Below are 20,331 nucleotides of genomic sequence, written 5' to 3'. Positions count from 1 at the left end.
TACCCATCCAGAAATCCTTCAGCCGTTGGTGCTCCGAGTGAGAAAAGACACAGGCCAATGGCACAAGCCACCAAACGTGTTACCAGAAATGCTTTCATTGTTTGGCTTCTCACAGAACAATCGGACAGATCCATGATTCCTTCCAAAACGAAGTGCGGAAACAGCACCCTGAAAGACTGCCACTGTGTTCACTGTGGCTGCAGGGGCTCGCCTCCTTTGGAGCCGCTTCCTCATGGTACGGTCTCCCGTGGCTCAGGATGGCGGCGTGGGCGGGCGCAGCAGCGGGTGCCGCCGGGTCAGTCACACACAAACACAGTCAATATTAGACAGACCGCTTAGTGAGGGGTGAACACGGACATGCACAGCACTGGACACGCCCGACACGTTACAATAGAGCGCCGATAAATGAAGGTACAGAAAAGGAAAACCAGAGTAAGCTGTGGCCAAATCATGCCAGAACGCTCGTCTATAACCGGCAAGACGGTCAGGTGCCAAGATGAACGGAGGCACGTCGTTTGACAGTTTGTATAAATAAAGCTTTATTTTATGCCTGAGTGTTCTGCCTGCGTGCATGCATGTGCGACACATGCATGCCCGGTGCCTGCGGAGTCAGAGGGTATCAGATCACCCGGAACTGCCACGCCATGTGGGTGATGGAGACGGAACCCAGGTCCTCTGCAAGGCAGGGAGTCCACTGAGCACCTCTCCCACACCGCATTCTTTGGCTTTTTAAAGTCTGTAAAGGCTCAGACTGCCCTGAGTTAACGATTCTAAGGAAAGGAACAAGACTCCTAACGTTAAATGTGCCTGTAGAAAGCAGATCCAGGACCACTGACGACTGCTTCAAAGAGATCATGTGAGAGTCAATCTAGAAAGTTCCATGAAGTTCGAAGCTCTCAAGAAATGACAGTAACCACTTCTTATGTCCCCCTCACCGCGCCTTTCTTTATACAGGACGGCTTCTCATGTTTTTATCATTGCAGTACAAAAACGAAGACAACAAAAACAAGCCTGCATTTGGTGCTCAGAGAATCAGGCCAGCGCCTCCTTCACAGAATGCTAGCCCTTGTCAACCCTTAGACCTGTTTCTGTTCCTTTCTCTGGGGTAGAAGCAGTTAGTGGCTTATTGCATGTTGGAGTTTATCCTGGATCAAGAAACAAACATTTTCTCTCTATTAAAAAAAAGAGTATCAAAATCTGTTTTGTGAGAAACCATCGCAAACATATAAAAGCAGCTTAAAAAATAAATCTCAATGTCACACATGGCTACCTGCTTTCACATTTAATATAGAAAAGTACAAAAATTATAATCTGTCTGCATATGAAATCTTGTGAAAACATTAAATATAATCCTAAGAATTTTTTTCCATTAGTTATTAAATAGCTAATTGGTCATTATTTTTTTTTAAAAAAAAAAAAGCAACAGAGACAAAAATGGAAGCACGGTGAGACCAAGGCTGCTGAGGACAGAGCCCCGACCCTCCGGTCCACCCGAGTCTCAGGGTGCACCAGGGCAGGCGCGCGGCCAAGGCGGCTGAGGACAGAGCCCCGACCCTCCGTCTGAAGATGGTCGTCCACCCGAGTCTCAGGGTGCACCAGGGCTGGTGCATGACCAAGGCGGCTGAGGACAGAGCCCCGACCCTCCGTCTGAAGATGGTCGTCCACCCGAGTCTCAGGGTGCACCAGGGCAGGCGCGTGGCCAAGGCGGCTGAGGACAGAGCCCCGACCCTCCGTCTGAAGATGTTTGTCCACCCGAGTCTCAGTGTGCACCAGGGCTGGCGCGCGGCCAAGGCGGCTGAGGACACACCTCTCAAACCCGAACCTCCAAGCATGTTCTAACAATTATTCATCTCATGGAAAATGATTTCTGGTCAGTCAGTCTGCGGTTCAGACCCATGATGCCTTCACTGCACTGAAGATGGAGGAACCTGCTAGGTGGGACAGGGTCCACCGTGCTGGCGCGGGAAGCCGTTACCAGCCCTAACTAGTACCACGCGGAGTGCACCTTAGAAAACACTGCTATCAAGAAATGGAGAGAGAACGAGGCAGCCTTTTGAGCCAGCTTCACGGCATCAAGATAGAAGCTAGAGCCCAGCGCTGGGATGGTCTTTGACCTCGCTTACTGTCCTAAAGGAAAGGTCCCGCTGTTCTAACAAAAGTTGTCTTCATTTGGGGCAAGTGGCAATGATTCTTAGAGTCCTTATGCCACCTACGGGGCAGTAAGCGGGCTGCCCGAGGCCAGTTCTCCGCACGCATGCGTGCTTCTCCTCACTCGCATGGCTTGATTTCCTTAGCGGTGCACGCTTTTCCCACTGCCCCGCTGTACGAGGATCTTTGCCTTTTACCCGATCCCTCGTCCACACTAAAGTCAGCTTGCAGGTTGACTGTCAGCACGAAGGCTAAAGAGCTGTTCTTCCAAGAAGGCGCCCCCAAGGCCGTACTGCCTCTCGTGTGTGCTGACTTCCTCGGGGGACAAGTGGCTCGCTCCGAGAATGAAGTCTGCAAACCTGTGAAATTTTAAAACAGGGAAGGTGGTCACAGAGGTTTACCTGAAAGACAACGTGGGCCACACTGCTTGTCCCCTTCAGTGGAACCTGACTGTGTCCTGAGGAAGGCAGCCGTGCAGGGGAAGGGGGGATGTGTGCGGGTTTCTGAGGCCCCCACCACAGCCGGACGGATCCAGTCACTCACGCATCTCTTCCCTGCCCCTTGTGAGTGTGGTGTGATGTTCGGACCTTAGTGTTAATGCCTCACCCCATCCACCTGAGGGCCGTATTTCCTCAGGCCTCAGATGCTCTCCCACAACTCTGACATAAGGCGTAACCAAGAGAGAAGGTTGCTGCTAAGCAGAAATGTGTGATTTTCACACCGCTCCGCGCATGAGCCGCGGCCAGAGCAGGACTCACTTTTTAGGAGCCTGGAGCCTGGACACAGCCAGCCAGGAAGGGAAGTCAGGCCGGCAGCAGGCACGGCGCAGCTCCTCCAGAGCGCCGGCTGTTTCAGCCTCAGCTTGCTCCCTGTACTCGTCCTCGGTGAGATACTTCATGACCGGCGGTTCTCTTATGAACCATGGCCTCATTTTCCTAAAACACATGACGTCTGGTTGTCATAGTCCCGTCCAATCCAATCCTTATGATGTAAAAATACACATCGTAGACATCAACAGTATTACCTCTGAACTCCTTGTACAGCACCCTATGTGTTCCACGGTCCTATGCCTGAGGAGAGGGAACAGCCAGGGGCCTACTGTCTTCTCTGAACATCATAGCAACTTCCTAAGGCTTCTGAGAATCAATTTCTGATTGAGATGTTGAGTATAATTTTTTTTTTTTTTTAGTGACTCCTAATCATACGACTAGACAAGAAGTCTGGCTTCCGTACTCTTTGCCTGCTGATTTTCTCTGGCACAAACAGAAACAAGCGTTTAGTATGTCCTTTTATGGAGATCATCGGGGACATCCACAGCTCGCTACAGGAAGCTGGGCCTGTGGGCTCTTGCTCCACCTAGTGGTGGAGCCGCCAACGCAGAGTGGAAAAGAATTTATTATCAGTTCGTCTTTGGCTACAGGTGCACTAAGAAGCCAGAGACTAGATTTTTCTTTCCCAGTCAGAAAAGTAACAAATATCACAATAATATAGCCATCTGTACTTAGGAATTCAAGATGCCAGTAAGGACATATTCGTGATACAGTTTCAAATAACATTTGTTGGTGGGCCTTAGAAATGTCTGCGGTGGCTTCAGATCTACCTCTCACACAGACTTCCAAGGGTTAAAAACATACATTTTTTTTTCCCTTGAGGGCTGAGACCGTCTCTTCCGTTTGAAGGTTCAGCTAATGGTTGATAAGCTGGATTGAGGAACCAGGGAGACTGCCTCTTTCTCCTCTTCTGAGTACCTGGCTGGGCTTCCAACAGGAAAACCCAGACTCTGGCCCAGAAAACCAGGGCACAACCCAGCTTGAGGGTGCACTCACGGCCTGAACTGGCCAATCCCTTCCCAGTCCTATCATGGTCTCATGAGCTACTGTGTAGATGAAATGGGACATCTGTACAAATTGCTCAGCAACCAATCAACAAAATAGCTAGTACATATCATTAACATATATGTAATACATAAGCAGCTTTTTACAAACCAGGGAGTCTGATGCAGATGTCAAGACACTCTTTCTCTGGTCTATTTATTTTATAAGTTCCTGCTTTAGTCCCTGGGTTTTCATAGAACTATTTTTTTGTTTGTTTGTTTAGATTTATTTATTTATTATGTATATAGTGTTCTGTCTGTTTGTATGCTTGCTGGCCAGAAGAGGGGGCCAGATCTCATTACAGATGGTTGTGAGCCACCATGTGGTTGCTGGGAATTGAACTCAGGACCTCTGGATGAGCAGTCAGTGCTCTTAACCTCTGAGCCATCTCTCCAGCCCTCATCGAACTATTCTTTAGCAAAATTTAAAGTAGCTCCTGTAACAGTATGCATGGATTGTTACAGAAAGATCCAGGGATGAATAACGGAGCCACCCAGCTAATGACGAGAGCACACTTGCTACTGGTAAGACAACTGGGTGCCTAAGGGAAGGAGAAAGGAGCTCTACCCAGGATGCCTGGGGCCACAGCCTGGCAAAGATGGTGGCCGGGAGGTTCCGCAGTGGCCAGCCTCCTCCTGGTAGAGGGACCTCTGATGATCCCAGAGCAGAGCAAGGATAGAAGCCCCTGGTCTCTCGACCTCCCACTGGTACTGCGACCTCTCAGCCTGTCATCCCCCTGTCTGGGCACCCTGGGCTGTCACTGATGCTTGCGCTGCAGTGGACACACTGCCACCCGTTGCCATGGAGTCTCCTTCCTCACAACCGTGTACTAGACATCCATTAACCCGTTTACCAGCCTTCACCTCACTCTCCTACGTGTCTACGGGGACCACAGCCGTGTCTAAGACTGTTTTCTCCTACAGGAGCCGCCCCGATCACCTACCCCCTGTGCCAGACAGCAGATGGGTCTGTCCCACCAGCCAAGTGCTCGCTGTCGCACGTATAATCCTCATCTCTCAGGTGTGTTTTCTATTTTTCATCAGATTAACTGCCAACATCTGTACTGTGCGGGTTACAGTTGAATTTCTGTCTGCATCTGCAGGCTGACAGCAGCATCTGCACACGGCAACCATCAGCTCCTCCTGCTTTTAACTACTTTAACTACTGCCTTTGCGGCGGGGCTGCAGAGTTTCCCACAGTGCTCTTGGCCACCCACCGCCTCACTCCTGCCTGGACCCGAGTGCTTGGATGTACACATTCTGTGCAGGCAGGCATGGGGAGAACTAACAGAAATGCATATAGGTTGGCCCCTTACCAGCCCCCATATGAAGAACCAGACTAGAGCCCTCCTCGCTCACTGCGCCGACAGCACGGTCGCCTGATGATGGCGCTAGGTAGGGCTTTCTCCGTCAGGAAAACCCTTCACACATCTGTCCAGGCTTCACTCTGGGTCATTAAGAGTCAACCAAATGAAGTCATTCACAGGTTAACACCACGTCAGTCCCTGAGCAAGCTTTGTTTTCATACTTATAGGATACTTGAGTGTGGGGACTGGAGAGGCGGCCCACTGGTAAGAATGCCAACACTGATCTTCCAGAGGACTGTGGTGTGGTTGCCTGCTCTCACATCAGGTGGCTCACCACTGCCTGCTACTCCAGGATCTGGCGCCCTCTTCTGGCCATTCGAGGTACTCACAAGCATGGCACACACACACACACACACACACACACACACACACACACACACACACACACACACACGTCTTTTAAGGCAGAAGATATATAAATGCATGCCCATATCTGCACACGCACACCTCACTTTCACAAGCAGGGCCGTCTCGACCTGTGTGCCGGGCACAGATGTACAGACTATGGAAACACATAATAGCATTGTGTCAGCGGAACTTGCCGTATCTTTCTTTCTGTATTTTCACAAAGCCTAAGCCTTAAACATAAAACCTAAAACAAAGCCAGCCTTTAACAAAATGAACTAAGTAACTCCTTCCGATCATTTATGATACATTTTCTCTTAACTCTGATCCCATGGCACAATTAATATCACTACAGCAATCTTGGTTCTAATGAAATGTGTAATAAAGGTAGAAATTTTAGGCAGGGCCCACGCCATTTTGCTGATTTTAGTGAGGCTCTAACTACTGAGTACTTGGTGTGAGAACCCAATGGAGATGGCAGCAAATGCTTAGAGCTCTTTTTCCTCCTGTGGTTTCAGAGCGAAACCTCCAGACTAAACATAATTACCCGTATGACGTAACCCAAAGTATCTCTCAAAACAATAAATAAAACACAGAACTCGAAAGATAAGATACCTACCACCTCAGATAGCTGAGCGCTCTCAGCGGATAGCGCAGGCTCCGGGAGAACAGGAGGAGGACCATGATGGCGTAGGCAAACTGAGGCACGGCTGCCCCCATGTAGAGCAGGACCAGGGAGAGGAACCGCAGTGTCCACATCAGAAGGCCTCTGCTCCACTCACTGGTGAGAGGCCCGTGCCAGTAGCAGGCGCCAAAGCTACAAAGCCCAACAACCAGGAAATAGCCTGGAGACACAGAAGAAGGGCGAGCATTGAAACGTGAACTTGAGAACTGGTGTGGAAATCTGGCAGAGCCTTGACTGAAAAATAACATCTATCAGAGAACCTTAATTTGAAAAAAATATAAAAAAATTAAATTTCCTTTTCCTAATGAAGGCCTGTCGGGCTGGAATGCTCATCAATCCTTGTATGTGAGCTCACAGGCTGACTCTAATGATGTTTTATGATTATCGGTCTGGCTGCATCCACGTGCATGTGGTACCCACAAGGCCAGGAAGTGGATGAAGGCAGTTTTAAGCTAACCAATCCAGTGCTGGGAACAAACCCAAGGCCTCTGGGAGAGCAGCAAGCCCTCCAGACCACTGAGTGGGCGTTCTAGCCCAACAGGCCAACTTGTAATAATTTAAGATACATAGTGATAAATAAGATAATATACAGTCATATCTTTTTTAAGCCCAGTGTCCTATCGTGGTTGCTATGGTAGAAAGTGAGACAGTGGATTCCACACATTGCTATAACCCTTATTTTTCATTTTTCTCCGCACTAAAAGAGAACGTCATTTTACAGAGGGGCGATCCGGCAGCCACCCTTGGCTAGCCACACTCAGTCCATCGTTGCCAACGGGGTGACACCCGAGGAGTGCCATCAGAAGGGACATGCACTGCACGCTTCGTCTAATGAGTCCTGCCACAAGCGCTACTTTGTTTCTCAACAAACCTTCAGATCAGTTTCTTATTCGCAGTAGATGCGGAGGAGAAATAAACGGGCTAAATGATGCCCCAAAATGGGCGCCACAAACATCCAGAGACTGGACCTTGCACAGGCTGCCTGGCGTGGCTTCTCCATCACACCCATGATGAAGGGAGCCATGAGGGATGGAGAGAGTTATCAGGCCTAACGGGTTCAGCGCCATGTCCAGGCTAAACTTCCAGGCTGCAAGGGCAACTCAGATCTTAATACGACCTGGGCAATAGGTGATTCTATGCAGTTATGAATCTTTAGCATTTACTAGTGAGGCTAAGGTTATAACTCAGTGGTACACAGACGGTGAGTATACATGCCACCCAGGTACAATCCCTAGCGCTAACAACAGCAATTAATATTGGTCATATAGAAAATGCTCTTGCTTTTTCGAGACACAGAGTAAAGAACTTAGAGGAATATTTCATGTTAGGAGTAAATTATAAATAATTTAATATAATTGGAAAGGAGGCTAAAAATAAAGTGTTTAAGAATGAATCGCTTTTGCTTTAGCAACACTGTCTTCGTACGTGAAACCTGATATTAATGGGGCTCCAATCCCCATTATTTCCTAACAAAATCGAAGAGTTTTTGTACCACAAAGCAAGGGGATTAAATGGGAATCCTGCTTTCTGTTTCTGAAAAGCCAAGCTTTCATTGGCTACGAGAGAGAGAGAGAGAGAGAGAGAGAGAGAGAGAGAGAGAGAAACTGGGAGGCAACGAGGAAGCCCCTCGTGCAGTGTTCACACCAGAGCCTGGATGTGGCTGAGCTCGGCCATGGTCCTGGAGCGTTTTCACTCATCCCATGAATTATGTAAAAAACTAAGGTTATAGAGGAAAAGAGTTCAAAATAAGATACAAATGAACTAAAACACCAACTATGACAATACGATAAAGTGTTATTTTTAATTGCTCCTCTCCTTAAATCCTACGAAAACTGAAACGGATGGAGGCGTGTGGGACGTCCTCCGCTGGCACTTCCAGAGCTAGCTGACGACAGAGGGCCCTTCTGTGCCGTTACCTACCTAATACGTACAGTCTGTTCAGCCTCTTCAGGTCTTCCGTCAGCTGGCACCCGACATAAACTGAAGCAAACCAACAAGCAATCATTAGCGCCCCAAACGTGCTATACTGTGTGTGGAAGAAAACAGCGACACGGTATATACATATATATATATATATACTGGTTCATTCACTCTCACAAAAATAGAAGCAAACCAATTCTCTGTTCTAGAAATGTCTAGGTCAAGTCAAAGCGAGGACTTCTCTAATCTTTCTGAGTCTCGCTGTTTGGGGCATGGTTCCTCTCACGTAAGAGCTTAAGGGCATGCAGACTTGGGCCCCACTGCTGGAGCAGAAGCTACATTTTAATAAGCCCCCACCCCAAGCTGGCTAGCATGTGCGTTAAAGTCGGAGAGCCCAACTGAAAAATATAAAATGCTGGCATTTGGAGCTTTAACCAAAGCCGCCGCAGAATTGCGATCATAAACTACTATTAATTTATTCTTTGGGGCACTGTTTTATAAAAGGTGTAGAGGAGAAACAAGAAAAACAACAGATGTAGCACCACTATTACATGATGCCCCAGAGACTCAGGGTTATTCTCCCAAGATACAGTTCATAAAAGGGTACAAAAATATCACACCAAACGATATAATCCTGTATCTCACTAATAAACACAAACCGTCCTTTCAGAAGCAGACAGACTTTAGGTCCGCGTACGCAGCAGAGGAGCACACCTGAATTAGGATGTGTCACAATGGGAGTTAACTTTTATTCACTTTTCAGTATCTGTAAAAGCTTGGATCCCACTTTCTACTCATTCCTGTGTAAGATACCTACCTACCTTTGGAATGTGTCTCTTAGCCATCAGAAGGACAAAGACTAGGGTCATGAGCACACCTAACACAGTACCCGAAGAGTAATAGAAAACAGGGCTTCTGTCAAGACAGAGAAAAAAGTCACATCAACAACAAGCGCACCTGCAGTTAAAAAAATAAAAAACCTGAAAAAAAGATCATAATGCTCAATGTGGCAATAGTAGTCGGGAAGGCATATTTAGAAAGGAAAACTAATCACGTTCCACACATTTTAAATTGAAATCAGTACTTGAAAGTTTCAGTCAATAGACTGTCGTTAAATGTCTGAGTTGCCGTCTGTATTCAGAATGTGATCCAAAAATGCATGCACCTGTCACACAGCAAGACGTGACTGAGAGCTTCATACAAATCCCCAGATACCCATGGATAAATCTTACAGAGGAGGAACCCGAGATACCAAGAAGCTAAAGGGCTTTTCCGAGTGTGGGGGCTGCTGGATGACTCAGGACGGCAGCCCTGCTCATCAGCATCTCTTCCCGCTGCAGGTCCATCACCCGGTCAGAAAAGCTGGCTGACAACACCGCACACACCAGACCACACCCTCGGGACAAGCTTAGAAGTGAACAAGGCTGAGAACGACGGAGATTACAGGTACGAAGCAGGCCGGGCAGGGTAAGAAGTAAACACTGGCGAGAGAGTGGCTTTTATAGGAAAGTTACAAGAAACAAACAGCAGGGCAACATGCATCCAGGGAGCAAGTATCTGTCCCGTCCAATATCCCGGGAAAGGCAGCAGGTCCCCAGCAGCGAGAACCTGAGCACGAACCTCGGCATTCACGAGAACGATTCGAGGGATGCTGCACGCGTGTTCTGTAATCAACAACACAGGAAGAGTCGCACCAAGTTCACAGACGTAAACTAATGTACGCAAGCGCGCTCTGCACCATGCGCGTATCTCCAAAGATTCTACGCTGCTTCGGCCCTGTCGTTTGTGAATTCTGGAGGAGCCACAGACGCTCAGCACAGAGTCAGAAACAACGTATACGCCTTTGAATCAGAGCACTATGGGTATAAAAATGGGCACTTACCGGCTCAAGGTCTTTGCAGAAAAGAAGAGGAAAATGCCTGCCACAAATAGGAGGAGGAGCCTGAGATCCACATCTGGAAAATAAAAAGGCGCAAACAACACAGATATTTTGCGTCAGTCGCGGAGAGAACAGGAAAGTCAACTTACTGAGTGTCCAGTCAACTCTAATGACAACAGACTTACTGTTTCGGTCCACGCTCACTATGTAGGTCGACACCCTCCCAATGGGCCTCACGGAGAAGCATACGGTTTCTCCGTATGGACTGAAGACCATGATCAGTCCCTTAAGCTCCTCTGGTGCCCAAAAGTTATAAATCACGCATTTGACAAATGATAGGATGGTTTCCGGATGCTGGCAATTGCGACTTCCTGTGATATACACAAATCTGAGCAGGTCTCGACTGGCGACGGTCACCTACAAGACAGGAACGGGTCAGTCCAGGCGGAATCAAACCTTCCCCTTCGCCCAACACAGGAATGGCTGAGGGAAGAAGGCTCCACTGCAGGACAGAGATCTGGTCCTGGGCGACCACACACCCTGTGTTAGTTTACAGACGTCTTGGGGAGCAGACATTTTACCAGCCAGGACAGTGCACGGGGCGGTAGTCCTAGCACTTGGGACTCGGAGGCAACGGGTCACAAGGTTGAGTTCACGCTGAAGTTAGCAACATGGAGGTGCTAGGAACCTTGGGGTGCAAGTCTGAGTGACTGAAGTGGTCGGAGATGGGAGAATGGCAGACATCAGCTTTTGAGAGGGTTTTTATTATAGTGAGAAGTAGAGAAATGAGAAGAGCCATGGCGAAAGACGGGGACTTTGTAGGAGCCATGCAGCGGAGAAGGAAGTGCCCCTGGGCAGATGAGGGCGGGAACCACACATCTCTTCCACGGAGGGCATTTCGTCCCCATGCGCAGGGAGCAGAGCGTCTGCGCAGGAGCCAACAGGTGGGTATTGAGAAAAGAGCGAGCACACAGCCGTTCCTGATTCTTTCCATTTCTTTTCTTTTCCTACGCGACCTCCATCTTTATTTTTACATTTTTTTTAATTGAAAATATTTTTTCCTCGTCCTATATATTCCGATCATGGTTTCTCCTCAACCAGCTTCTCCCAGATCTTCCCAACCCATCCAAACCCACACCCTTTTTTTTTCTGATTAGAAAATAAACGGCCATCTAAAATAAATAAATAAGTAATGAAAAAACTCAAAACAAACAGAAAAAAGTACCCTAAGAAAGAGACCATGGAACACATATAGAGGCACACCTTCATACAAATCCCATAAAAACACAGAATCGGAAAACAGGATATATAAGCAAAAGACCTGTAATAATAATAATAATAATAATAATAATAATAGACCCTAGAAAAATTCATTGAGGTCATTTGTGTTGCCCATCTACTGCTGGACAAGGGGCCTACCCTTAAATGTGCTTTGTATAGCCAGAGGGACGCCACTGGAGAAAACTGACCCCTCCTGTCCACGGCTGTCAGCTGGAGAGCATCTCAGGTGGAGACAGGGGCTTGTGCATACTACCCCTCTCGGTGCTGGGACCCCGCCTGGCTCAGAGCCGTTTCCTTGGTGTTTTCAGCCCCTCTGGCTCTTACAATCTCTCCACTTCCTGTCCCTCGGAGGATATTTTTTTTTCCGTTTTTTTAATGAAGCAGAAGGGTCGTCAGTCAAGAATGAGACGGGAGGAGGCGTCGGAGTTGTGAAGCCGTTTGGAGAAAAGAGTTGAGTGAATGAACAGGGATGCGAGGAACGGATTACTGCAGCTTCTGCGTCCCAGAAGCTCCCGGGAAAAATGTACAAGATGCCGGGCATGGTGGCACCAGAAGCCGCATGAGCCTCAAACATCTTATTCTCTAGGGAGGGTACAAGCTGACATCATGTCCTGAGACGGGGCAGACTATCCCTCGGCCTACAGCACTCCTTCCCCAGCCAAGCCAGTCTTTCTGAATCGTCACATTCCCCGTGAGTGAGCTCATCACTTTTAATTACTGCCTCTTTGTGTCCTCAGGGCCGTGGTCCCCAACCTTCCCAGTTCTGCACCCCTTTAATACAATTCCCCGTCTGCCCCCCCTCCCCGAGTTAGCTTTCATCCTGATACATCAGCTATGAGTCATACAAAATATATCTTTACATCCCAAAGTGGTGCGTTTTAATCCTACATTCTTACGACATGATGTAAAAGTAGCCTAACCTGCACCGTCGACCACATGTATGTCCACTGTATTTGCTCTTGCTTGTAGCAGTAACAGTCTGGCGTAGATGTTTCAATGAAGTCTGCTTCCTTCAGAGATCTACATCTTGGAGCTGAAAGATAAAAAATAAACTTAGGGTTTCCTAAGTAATTGGTTTTGTTTTTTTTTTTTTAAGCGTTCAAAGGGAGGTTGTCATAGTTTGTAGTATTCTATGACCCAAAATTCTTCTACATGGTCATTAGAGACCTTCATTCTTCCCAGTCTAGCAAGGGTCTGTCTGAAGGAAACACAGCCAGAGTCAGCACTCTTAGGACACACGTGACCATCATACACGCGCAGAGAACAGCGTGTCTTTGGTCCAAGAGTTAAGGGAAGCGGAAGCCTCTTAGGAGAGAAATACGATCAGAAGACTCGAGAAAAAGTTGTAAGCGATAAGACAGTGACCCAGAGACCACCAACATGAGCGTCATCAGATGAGCGAGGTCACGGGGGCTCAGCTCAGGGGTGAGGAAGCAAGGAGAGAGTGAGCAGATGCAGGAGCCATCGGGACACCTCATCTGGAGGTAAGCAATGGCCACGTCTACATAAGGAATCCGTACTTCACCCTGAACGCAGAGGACAGAGGACTTCAGGTAAGTATCAAATGTGGCAGGAATTGGATGACGACATCAAAAAGGACTCCCCTCAACCGTCTAGTCCGTTTTGGGCAGGACAGTCACCAATTACCAAGCAGAGGCACCCACAACGGGAGGAGGCATCTATCATCTCTAGGCCCCGCAGCGAGGAGAGGACCCAATTTCTTAGGGCGTGAACTGAAGAGGAAGGAAGGACAGCAAGAGCTCTTGGGGAGAGAAATCGACACACTTTGGAGAGTCGGTGGATAAGGGAGAGGAAGACATGAAGGTTTCTGGATGGTGAGCTTCTACCCCGCACTTAGGGCTCTCAGAACAAGGGGAGATTAGTTCAGTTCTCGACAGACTGACATACAGTCAGTTCTCACCGGGCCTAAAGAAGATGGAGAGAGAGTTCTACAGCCAAGAAGATCTTTGGCTGGAGCCGAATAGAGGCATGTAAGGCTTAGAGTGTGCACAAATAACATTAATATAGCATTCAGCAATGTACTCGGAAGGGGCCAGGTCCTCTAACACCTGTGATAAATGCTACAAAAGAATTAAAAACAGGGCTCGCTTTCTGAGACCACTGCTGTGTATAAATTTGAACCAAGTTCTTTGGAGTCCAAGACACTGTGTCGAACAGGAAGTGCCTCTTGGGAATAGGAGACCGGAGCAGGGAATACTTGCGGCTACCCAGAGAAATAAGCCCTTTGCCCTATTCAAAGTACAGTTAAGGGAATCGGAAATGAAGCTGGAATAAACCCTTATGCCAAAGTTCAGTAAGGATGAGGTAACCATCGTTACTAGTGATCATTATACCCATTTAGAAAATCATGTTGAATCAACTCAACTCAATAGGCCTGCCTTGGCCTGGAATATCCTTCGTGGCAGGCGGAAGTGAGGATGGGCATAGTCTCACCTCCTAAAACAGCCGCACCAAAGAGACAGCTTGGTTATGTAACGACCCAGGACGTTCTACTGTGACGGATAACTCCTTTCATTGCTCCTCTGAGCACAGAGATGAAATCATCCACAGAGCCTGGGCTGGAAACCTAAGAATCTAGGTCAAGAGCCAGGTTCCAAAGCAGTAAGAGGACCCTTGGGAGACTCTGCTAAGCATAGGACACCAGCAGTTAACAATGTAGGGTATACGTAGACGTGAGACCCCAAAGGAGACAGCAGAACCTGTGCTGTGAACACGTGGGGCGGCCAAGGTGAAGGAATCTGTGGGTACAGCCGAGAGGCACACAGCTCAAGGCCAGGGGCAGCATGCCCAAAGGCACAGTCTCAGGACATCGAATGCCTGTTGTAGAAAAGGAGGTCAAAGAATGTGATGCAAAACTAGGAAATGCTCGAGCAGCTGTGAGAACACAGTGGCACACGTCGGGAGCCCTGCCAGTTGAGCCGGAGGACCGAACGGAAGGTCTCAGGCCCGGCCTTCCCACATCACACGCTCTCTACCTCCTGTGAGGTCTCTGGATGGGACCCAGAGCTAAATGGGGCAGCTGGGATGGAAAATTGTGTGCTATGAATCCTTGAGAAGGGATTCATTTACCCCTGGAGAAGAGCAAGTCCCAGCAGGGCAGGTGAGGTCCCAGCAGGGGAGCTGAAGGGCACGGGGTCCCAGGTTCACAACCCTAGCGTCCCAGAACTTCAGACAAATGCCCATTCTCCAGGTATGCTCTATGCTATGGGGATGGGAGGTGTGAGGGGGTTCTTAGAGATGCCGCCATTGGTTCTCCCTGTAACTCCTCTCCTAGGGAGCCCCATTATTTATGGGCTGAATTAACTTCACAGAAAACTTTGCATCCGTGGTCTGTAGAAGCTTGTCCTGTGAGGGCTGACCTTGTAAACAAAGGCTACCATCATGAAGGCTTTCCAATGGGCCCCAAGACTGTCTTCTTCTGTGGGACAATGGTCTTTTATCCTGTCACTTGTATTATTTTTAATAAAACACTGATTGGCCAGGCAGGAAGTAGAGGCGGGGCAATGAGAATTCTGGGAAGAGGGAAGTTTCAGTCTGCAGTCTTGACTCAGATGCAGAGGGCGCAAGATGTGATTGCCTCGCCGGAAAAAGGCACCAAGCCACGTGGCTAACACAGATAAGAATTACGGACTAATAGAAGTTATACGAGTAAATAAGAAGCCTGAGATGCTAGGCCAATCCGTTTATAATTAATGTAGGCCTCTGTGTGATTTCTTTGGGACTGAATGACGGTGGGAACCGGGCAGGACAGAAACCTCAGCCAACAGTCCTCTAAATGGCTGCACATCTGCTGCTCTTCCGAGCAAGATGGCGTGCGCGAATATAGCGCTGAAGCATGAATGCGGGTGCAAAGCTTCCGTTGTGCAAGCACCATTCATTTTGTACTGAAGATTACTCCGGTTGGTCCCCCTACTTCCAGAACTAAGCCCACGATTCCTCCACAACCTTTCTTCCAATAAAACATACAGGCCTTTTATAAATAAAGCGTCCCTCAGGGCCCATTACATCCTCGAATCACTTCTGCTAATACGGTGGAAACATCTACCCTCCTTCTGAAAGGCCCAGGTACCTCTACAGCCTCCTCTTCCTCAACCTCTCTCTCCTTGAGAACTCCAGCTCAACCAGCCCACAGACCCTCCTCAAAGTACCGGCTTAGTCCTGCCTCTGGTCTCCTTGCACCGCAACTTTCTTCCCCCAGACCCTGGCGGGGCTAACGCCTGTCGATAACTGTCATGTTTGCCCTGATGCCACCTTTTCCAGAAGGCCTTCTCTGAGCCACGGCACAACTGCGCTCAGCTACTGTCTGCCAAGCAACGACAGACTTCACCTCACACGGGCACATCTTATCTCACTCTCTATGGATTTACTGAATCCCACAGAGTTCAGGCTCTTGTGTGCATCAGTGTTGCAATCTGAGAGGATTAGAGGATTACCCGAGCAAGTGTAACCCGGCCAGCGAAAACAACCAACTTCCGTGAGGAACTGCCAGTACGAGAAGAGAAGCCCTGGGCATTCCCTGAAGACCTCGGGCACGCAGTGTCACTCCGTGGTCAGCCGGTGCCACGCCACCCACTCCAGAGCCCACGCAGCCAGGGAGCCAAGTGTGAAGTCACCAGTGTAACCTACATACAGGACAAGGCTGGCCACACTAAGAGCCTCCGGCTAAGGACCAGCTTTCTTGCTCCTCCTCAGATACTGGAGGCCAAGAAGTGGCAGGAATCTTGGTTCTGACACCAGCGTACGCTGTATAAGGAACTTCCTGGTTAGAACTTGTTCTGGATTTATCCTCAGCCTTCAGCAGATTAAGGAACATGCAGACGGAATTAATCGCATTCCCAAAGGCCTCACGCCGGGTTTATGTGAACCAATGAGACAGAGGTCTCATCGCTTTAAATACCATGAAGCTTGTTCTGTCCGGCTAATGGGGTGTGGGACTCATGGTCCTGCTGCTTCTGTGGTCTCACTTTCTACCGTCTCCGTTACCTTGGGTCGACACGCTCAAAAAAGAATTAGATCAAATTTCCAGAAATAAGCAATTGATAAGCTTTAGGCGGCTGTTGAGTAAATTGATAGGATTGTTGTGCTGTCATTGCCCTAATTGATGTGTCACGGCAGCGAGGGAGGAAAGACACTCAGGGAACTAGGAGCTCTGCGGTTTCATTCACCGACTGGGGTGTCAGAACGAGTCCCGGAGGGCAAGGGCACTCTGGGGTGCACACATAAGATGTGCACAGCCTCATGTCACCTGCGTGGTTACTAAGTCAAAAGCAAATGATTCCTCTCCTGCTTTTCCTGCTTATTAGCCTCCTTAATGTCCACGTGTGTTTAACTTGAAGAGTTTAGTCAGACATATGTCAAAAATCTCCAGTCAAATCGTTAGGAGCAGGTAGTACTGAAGCCTACTTATAGATGCTTCCAAAAATGAAAAACACAAACACTTTTCAAGCCCTAGCAGATGCTAAGCCACTTTCCATATTAAAACAATAATAATAATAGTTCACCAGCATTCCTCCGGGGACCTAGGACACCACGACCCCCTGACGACATCAAGAGAGAAACACAGCAGACACTTATGCATGCGGCATTCTCTGCATTAAACCTAGACTTGAGTCTTCCGGGATGGGGGATAAGCAGGAAAAAATGAAAACACAAAAAGTCAACAAACTGTCCTTGTGGGAGTTAAAATGCAACCAAATAGTCCCAGATGGAGTATGGATCTTCTTGGTATTTTTGGTGAACTCTCGTTTTTCAAAGGTGTGAGCTCCAGAAGTAACGACGTCTCTCTGGACTAACTCCCGCTTGTTGTTTTTGTTTGTTTGGTTGTTTGGTTTGTTTTTCGAGACAGAGTTTCTCTGTAGCTTTGGAGCCTGTCCTGGAACTAGCTCTTGTAGACCAGGCTGGCCTCGAACTCACAGAGATCCGCCTGCCTCTGCCTCCCAAATGCTGGGATTAAAGGCGTGCGCCACCACCATTTGTTGCTCTTAATTTGAATATAAATCTTGGTTTCTAGCCCTTCAGTGACAAGAGAAGAGGACAGAAATCAGCACATCCCAGCGCACGCATGGTCTGATCCTCACTTCAGGAGACATCTTCCCTGCCACACAAGAACTTCAAGCTGTGAATCTAAAATGGCCCCTTGTTAGAGGGAAGCCTGGGAGAACCATTTCTGGCCCCTCAGCTGAAGGACGGAAGTTTCTGTAGACCTGACCTATTGGTTTCAAACTAAGAGTCATGCTTGACTTGACGTTTCTCTTCCTCAGAGACAAGTGTCTCCTGTGACAAGTGTCTTCAAATAAGGCGACAGAAGGCTGGCCTCAGAGTGGCTGTCCCTCATGCCATGGCCGTGGGTATGTGCTCAAGGCAGGGTCTCAGAGCTGGGGAGGGCCTCGGGAACAATCAGAGGCAAGCCTCCTACACTCTGGACGGCTCCTACTTTTTGGCAGGCAGGACCACCAGTGTCCCACGACACCAGCTTCACTGGCTGAAGCTGCAGTTTTCCGTGTTCAACTGGGGTCTGAAAACACTGAATGGAAATCACTTCCAAACAATAATTTGTCAGTTCAAATAACTGTTCCCGCAGCATTTCATTATAACTGCATTCGTAGCAATTGATTTTCTCTTACTCTACTAGCTTTGTAATTAAACTTGAAGGCAAGTATGTATCTATAGGAGAAAACGTATATGTAAGGTTCAGTACTAGCTGAGGTTTCGGGCGGCCATTTGAGGTGCTTTTTTTCAAAACTACATTTCCTGTGGGTGGGAGCACATACTGCCTGGAGGTCTCATCCCGGGGTTCCTTGTAAAACCACAGCCTCGACAGTAGCGGCAGCCAACCAAGGGGCTCTCACAGTGTCACTGAACACTCTAGGACAGTGGTCACCTCCTACACACATTTAAAGACTCTCTGGAGTCGGGCCCGAAGTCGCCATTTTTCTCAGCTGCAGACCGAGGTTTTATCACCTCCTGGGCATCTTACACTTCCCACGCAGGAAAGTCCTGCTGTGTCTTTAACACAAGTGGGAACCGGTCGGCTAGGAAATACCCAATCTGTAAGCCAGGGGTGCCAGCCCTGAAAACCCTTGGCTTGGGAGGTCGAGGCAGGGCTGTTGCACACTCGAGGCCACCCTAGTCTACGGTAAAAATCTCAAGAACCACCGGGGACACAAGGCGCAGCAGGAGCTAGGAACCGCTTACTGAACACCCGTTAGCCACTGTCTCTGTCTTAGACACCCTACAGACTTTATCGGTGTGGGAATTTTATCTAGTTCAAAGTCCCACACTTGACAGCCCCTCTTGAGTCCACGGGTGGCTGATGCAACTAAGAATGCTAACGAGCAATCTTTTAAAAGGATGCACGAGCGGTTAAAACAAATGTTAAGTTCGTGGGGGAATTGCTGAGGTTGGCAGCTACAACTTTGTAAGCCAGGATCTTCAGCAACTCAAACAGTCCGGGCAGCTCCCAGCTGCTTCCTATGCACCGGGTTCAGGACTGGGGCATCCGCAGTATTTTGCATGTGACCAACCACCCAGGTCACAGCAGCCAATCGGGGACAGAATCCTGGTGTCACTCTGAAGCTTTTATCCTCCTCTAGTTTGGGGCTGCATGAGATTTGTGGAGACGGATAAAATAAGATTTCAGACAAGAGCGGGTGGCAAGGGGCCAGCTGCGCCGGTGCTCGGCAGTGTGTCCTGAACGAATTAAAACGTGAAGCATCCGGATGCTCGCACACAGGGGCGGGGACTGGCCGCGCCCACGCGTGACGCTGACGCCCAGAAGGGAGCCCCCCCCCCTGCCCGGAGCCAGGGTTACCTGTCATCACCGCCTCCTCCTCCTCCTCCTGCACCGCGCCCGCGGGCAGAGTGGCCAGGAGAGGCATCCAGAGCACCAGCCACCAGGGCCCGGGAGCCATCGCGGCCCGAGCAGCGGAAGTGGCGCAGCCGCCGCCGCGCGGGAAAGCGGAGGCCCGGACGGCGGGGGCGGGGCCGGCCGTGGTTCCCGCCCTCCCGCGGTCCGCGGTGCGGCGCCGCCGTGACCACCAGGGGGCGCTCGCCCGCCTCCCAGCTTCCTGACTCCGCGGCCTCTGGGAAATAAAACCCAGCAAATCCCACTTAAATAAAAGCCAGTTTCTTTTCGTTCCTTCCCTCCTCTCTCTTCCTTTTCTGAAAAAAAAAAAGCAACAACAAATTTGGAAATTTCGATGCTTAACTGCTGTATCTAAGCCCATGCATTTTTGTTTAATCTGTATATGTGGAAAGATTCTCAAACAAATGAAAAAAAAAAAAGCCTACATTGGATTTTGGCCATAGGGACTTTTGGTCTGAGAACCAATTTGCAGATTTGGAGCCGGTTTGCAGACCCAGAACCCCAGAATGAAGGTTCAACTAAGTTCCCCTGAGGAAGGACCTTGGTAAGATACCTGAGTTTTACAGTTCACCTTTTCCCAGTCCTTCCCTAAAAGGGAAGGGTTACTGTACACTGGGGGAAAGGAAACCATCAGACTTTTAGGGGTCTATTGGATAGTGGTTCTGAATTGATGCTGATTCCGGAAGATCCCAAGAAACATTGCGGCCATCCAGTTATCGGAGAGGCTTATGGAGGTCTGGTGTTAATGGAGTTTTGGCTCAAGTCCTACTCACAGGAGGTCCTGTGGTTACTTCTCAGTCCCAGAATGCTTAATCGAGCTAGCTCCACTTAGAAGTCGGTGGAGTTCTCTCTTATTGGTTCCCTGGCCTGTGGAGTGTGGGCTCTTATGGTTGGAGATCTAAATGAAAGCTTTTAGATTTGCCTCTGCCAGGGAACATAGTGAATGAG

The 20,331-nt window shown here is 48.9% G+C and overlaps 1 protein-coding gene across 4 annotated transcripts; it reads right to left on the bottom strand.

Annotated features, from left to right (window-relative positions):
* Window positions 1-514: 514 nt before the first annotated feature.
* Nemp2 (nuclear envelope integral membrane protein 2) lies at window positions 515-19,483 on the bottom strand. Of its 4 annotated transcripts, none has more exons than XR_012908855.1 (10): window positions 19,330-19,483; window positions 12,419-12,531; window positions 10,403-10,634; window positions 10,221-10,293; window positions 9,156-9,253; window positions 8,339-8,398; window positions 6,353-6,578; window positions 2,907-3,083; window positions 1,641-2,507; window positions 515-1,480 (listed from the first exon to the last, which is right to left on the bottom strand). XR_012908855.1 is itself a non-coding variant. In XM_075956355.1 (9 exons), exons 1-9 carry the CDS (start codon window positions 19,427-19,429, stop codon window positions 2,369-2,371), a joined length of 1,260 nt encoding a protein of 419 aa, XP_075812470.1. In that variant the 5' UTR covers window positions 19,430-19,483; the 3' UTR covers window positions 515-2,368. The 4 variants fall into 4 exon arrangements, 2 of the variants coding, with proteins under 2 accessions (XP_075812470.1, XP_075812471.1); XR_012908854.1 differs by having other exon boundaries at window positions 8,339-8,444; window positions 9,160-9,253; XM_075956355.1 differs by having other exon boundaries at window positions 515-2,507; window positions 8,339-8,444; window positions 9,160-9,253.
* Between the last annotated feature and the right edge of the window lie 848 nt (window positions 19,484-20,331).

This window comes from Microtus pennsylvanicus, chromosome 22, assembly GCF_037038515.1.
Source record: "Microtus pennsylvanicus isolate mMicPen1 chromosome 22, mMicPen1.hap1, whole genome shotgun sequence".
Taxonomy (NCBI): Eukaryota; Metazoa; Chordata; class Mammalia; order Rodentia; family Cricetidae; genus Microtus; species Microtus pennsylvanicus.
Note: the sequence above shows the minus strand (reverse complement) of the source record. Positions and strands in the feature narration are given on the sequence as shown.

Excerpts from the sequence above, each read along its gene's own strand:
- Nemp2 (XM_075956355.1), bottom strand. The coding sequence starts at position 19,429 with ATGGCTCCCGGGCCCTGGTGGCTGGTGCTCTGGATGCCTCTCCTGGCC. Across the intron at positions 3,084-6,352 it reads GCGCTCAGCTATCTGAGGTG|GAAAATGAGGCCATGGTTCA; the intron begins GTAGGTATCTTA and ends CATGTGTTTTAG. Across the intron at positions 2,508-2,906 it reads AGGCTCCAGGCTCCTAAAAA|GTTTGCAGACTTCATTCTCG; the intron begins GTGAGTCCTGCT and ends AAAATTTCACAG.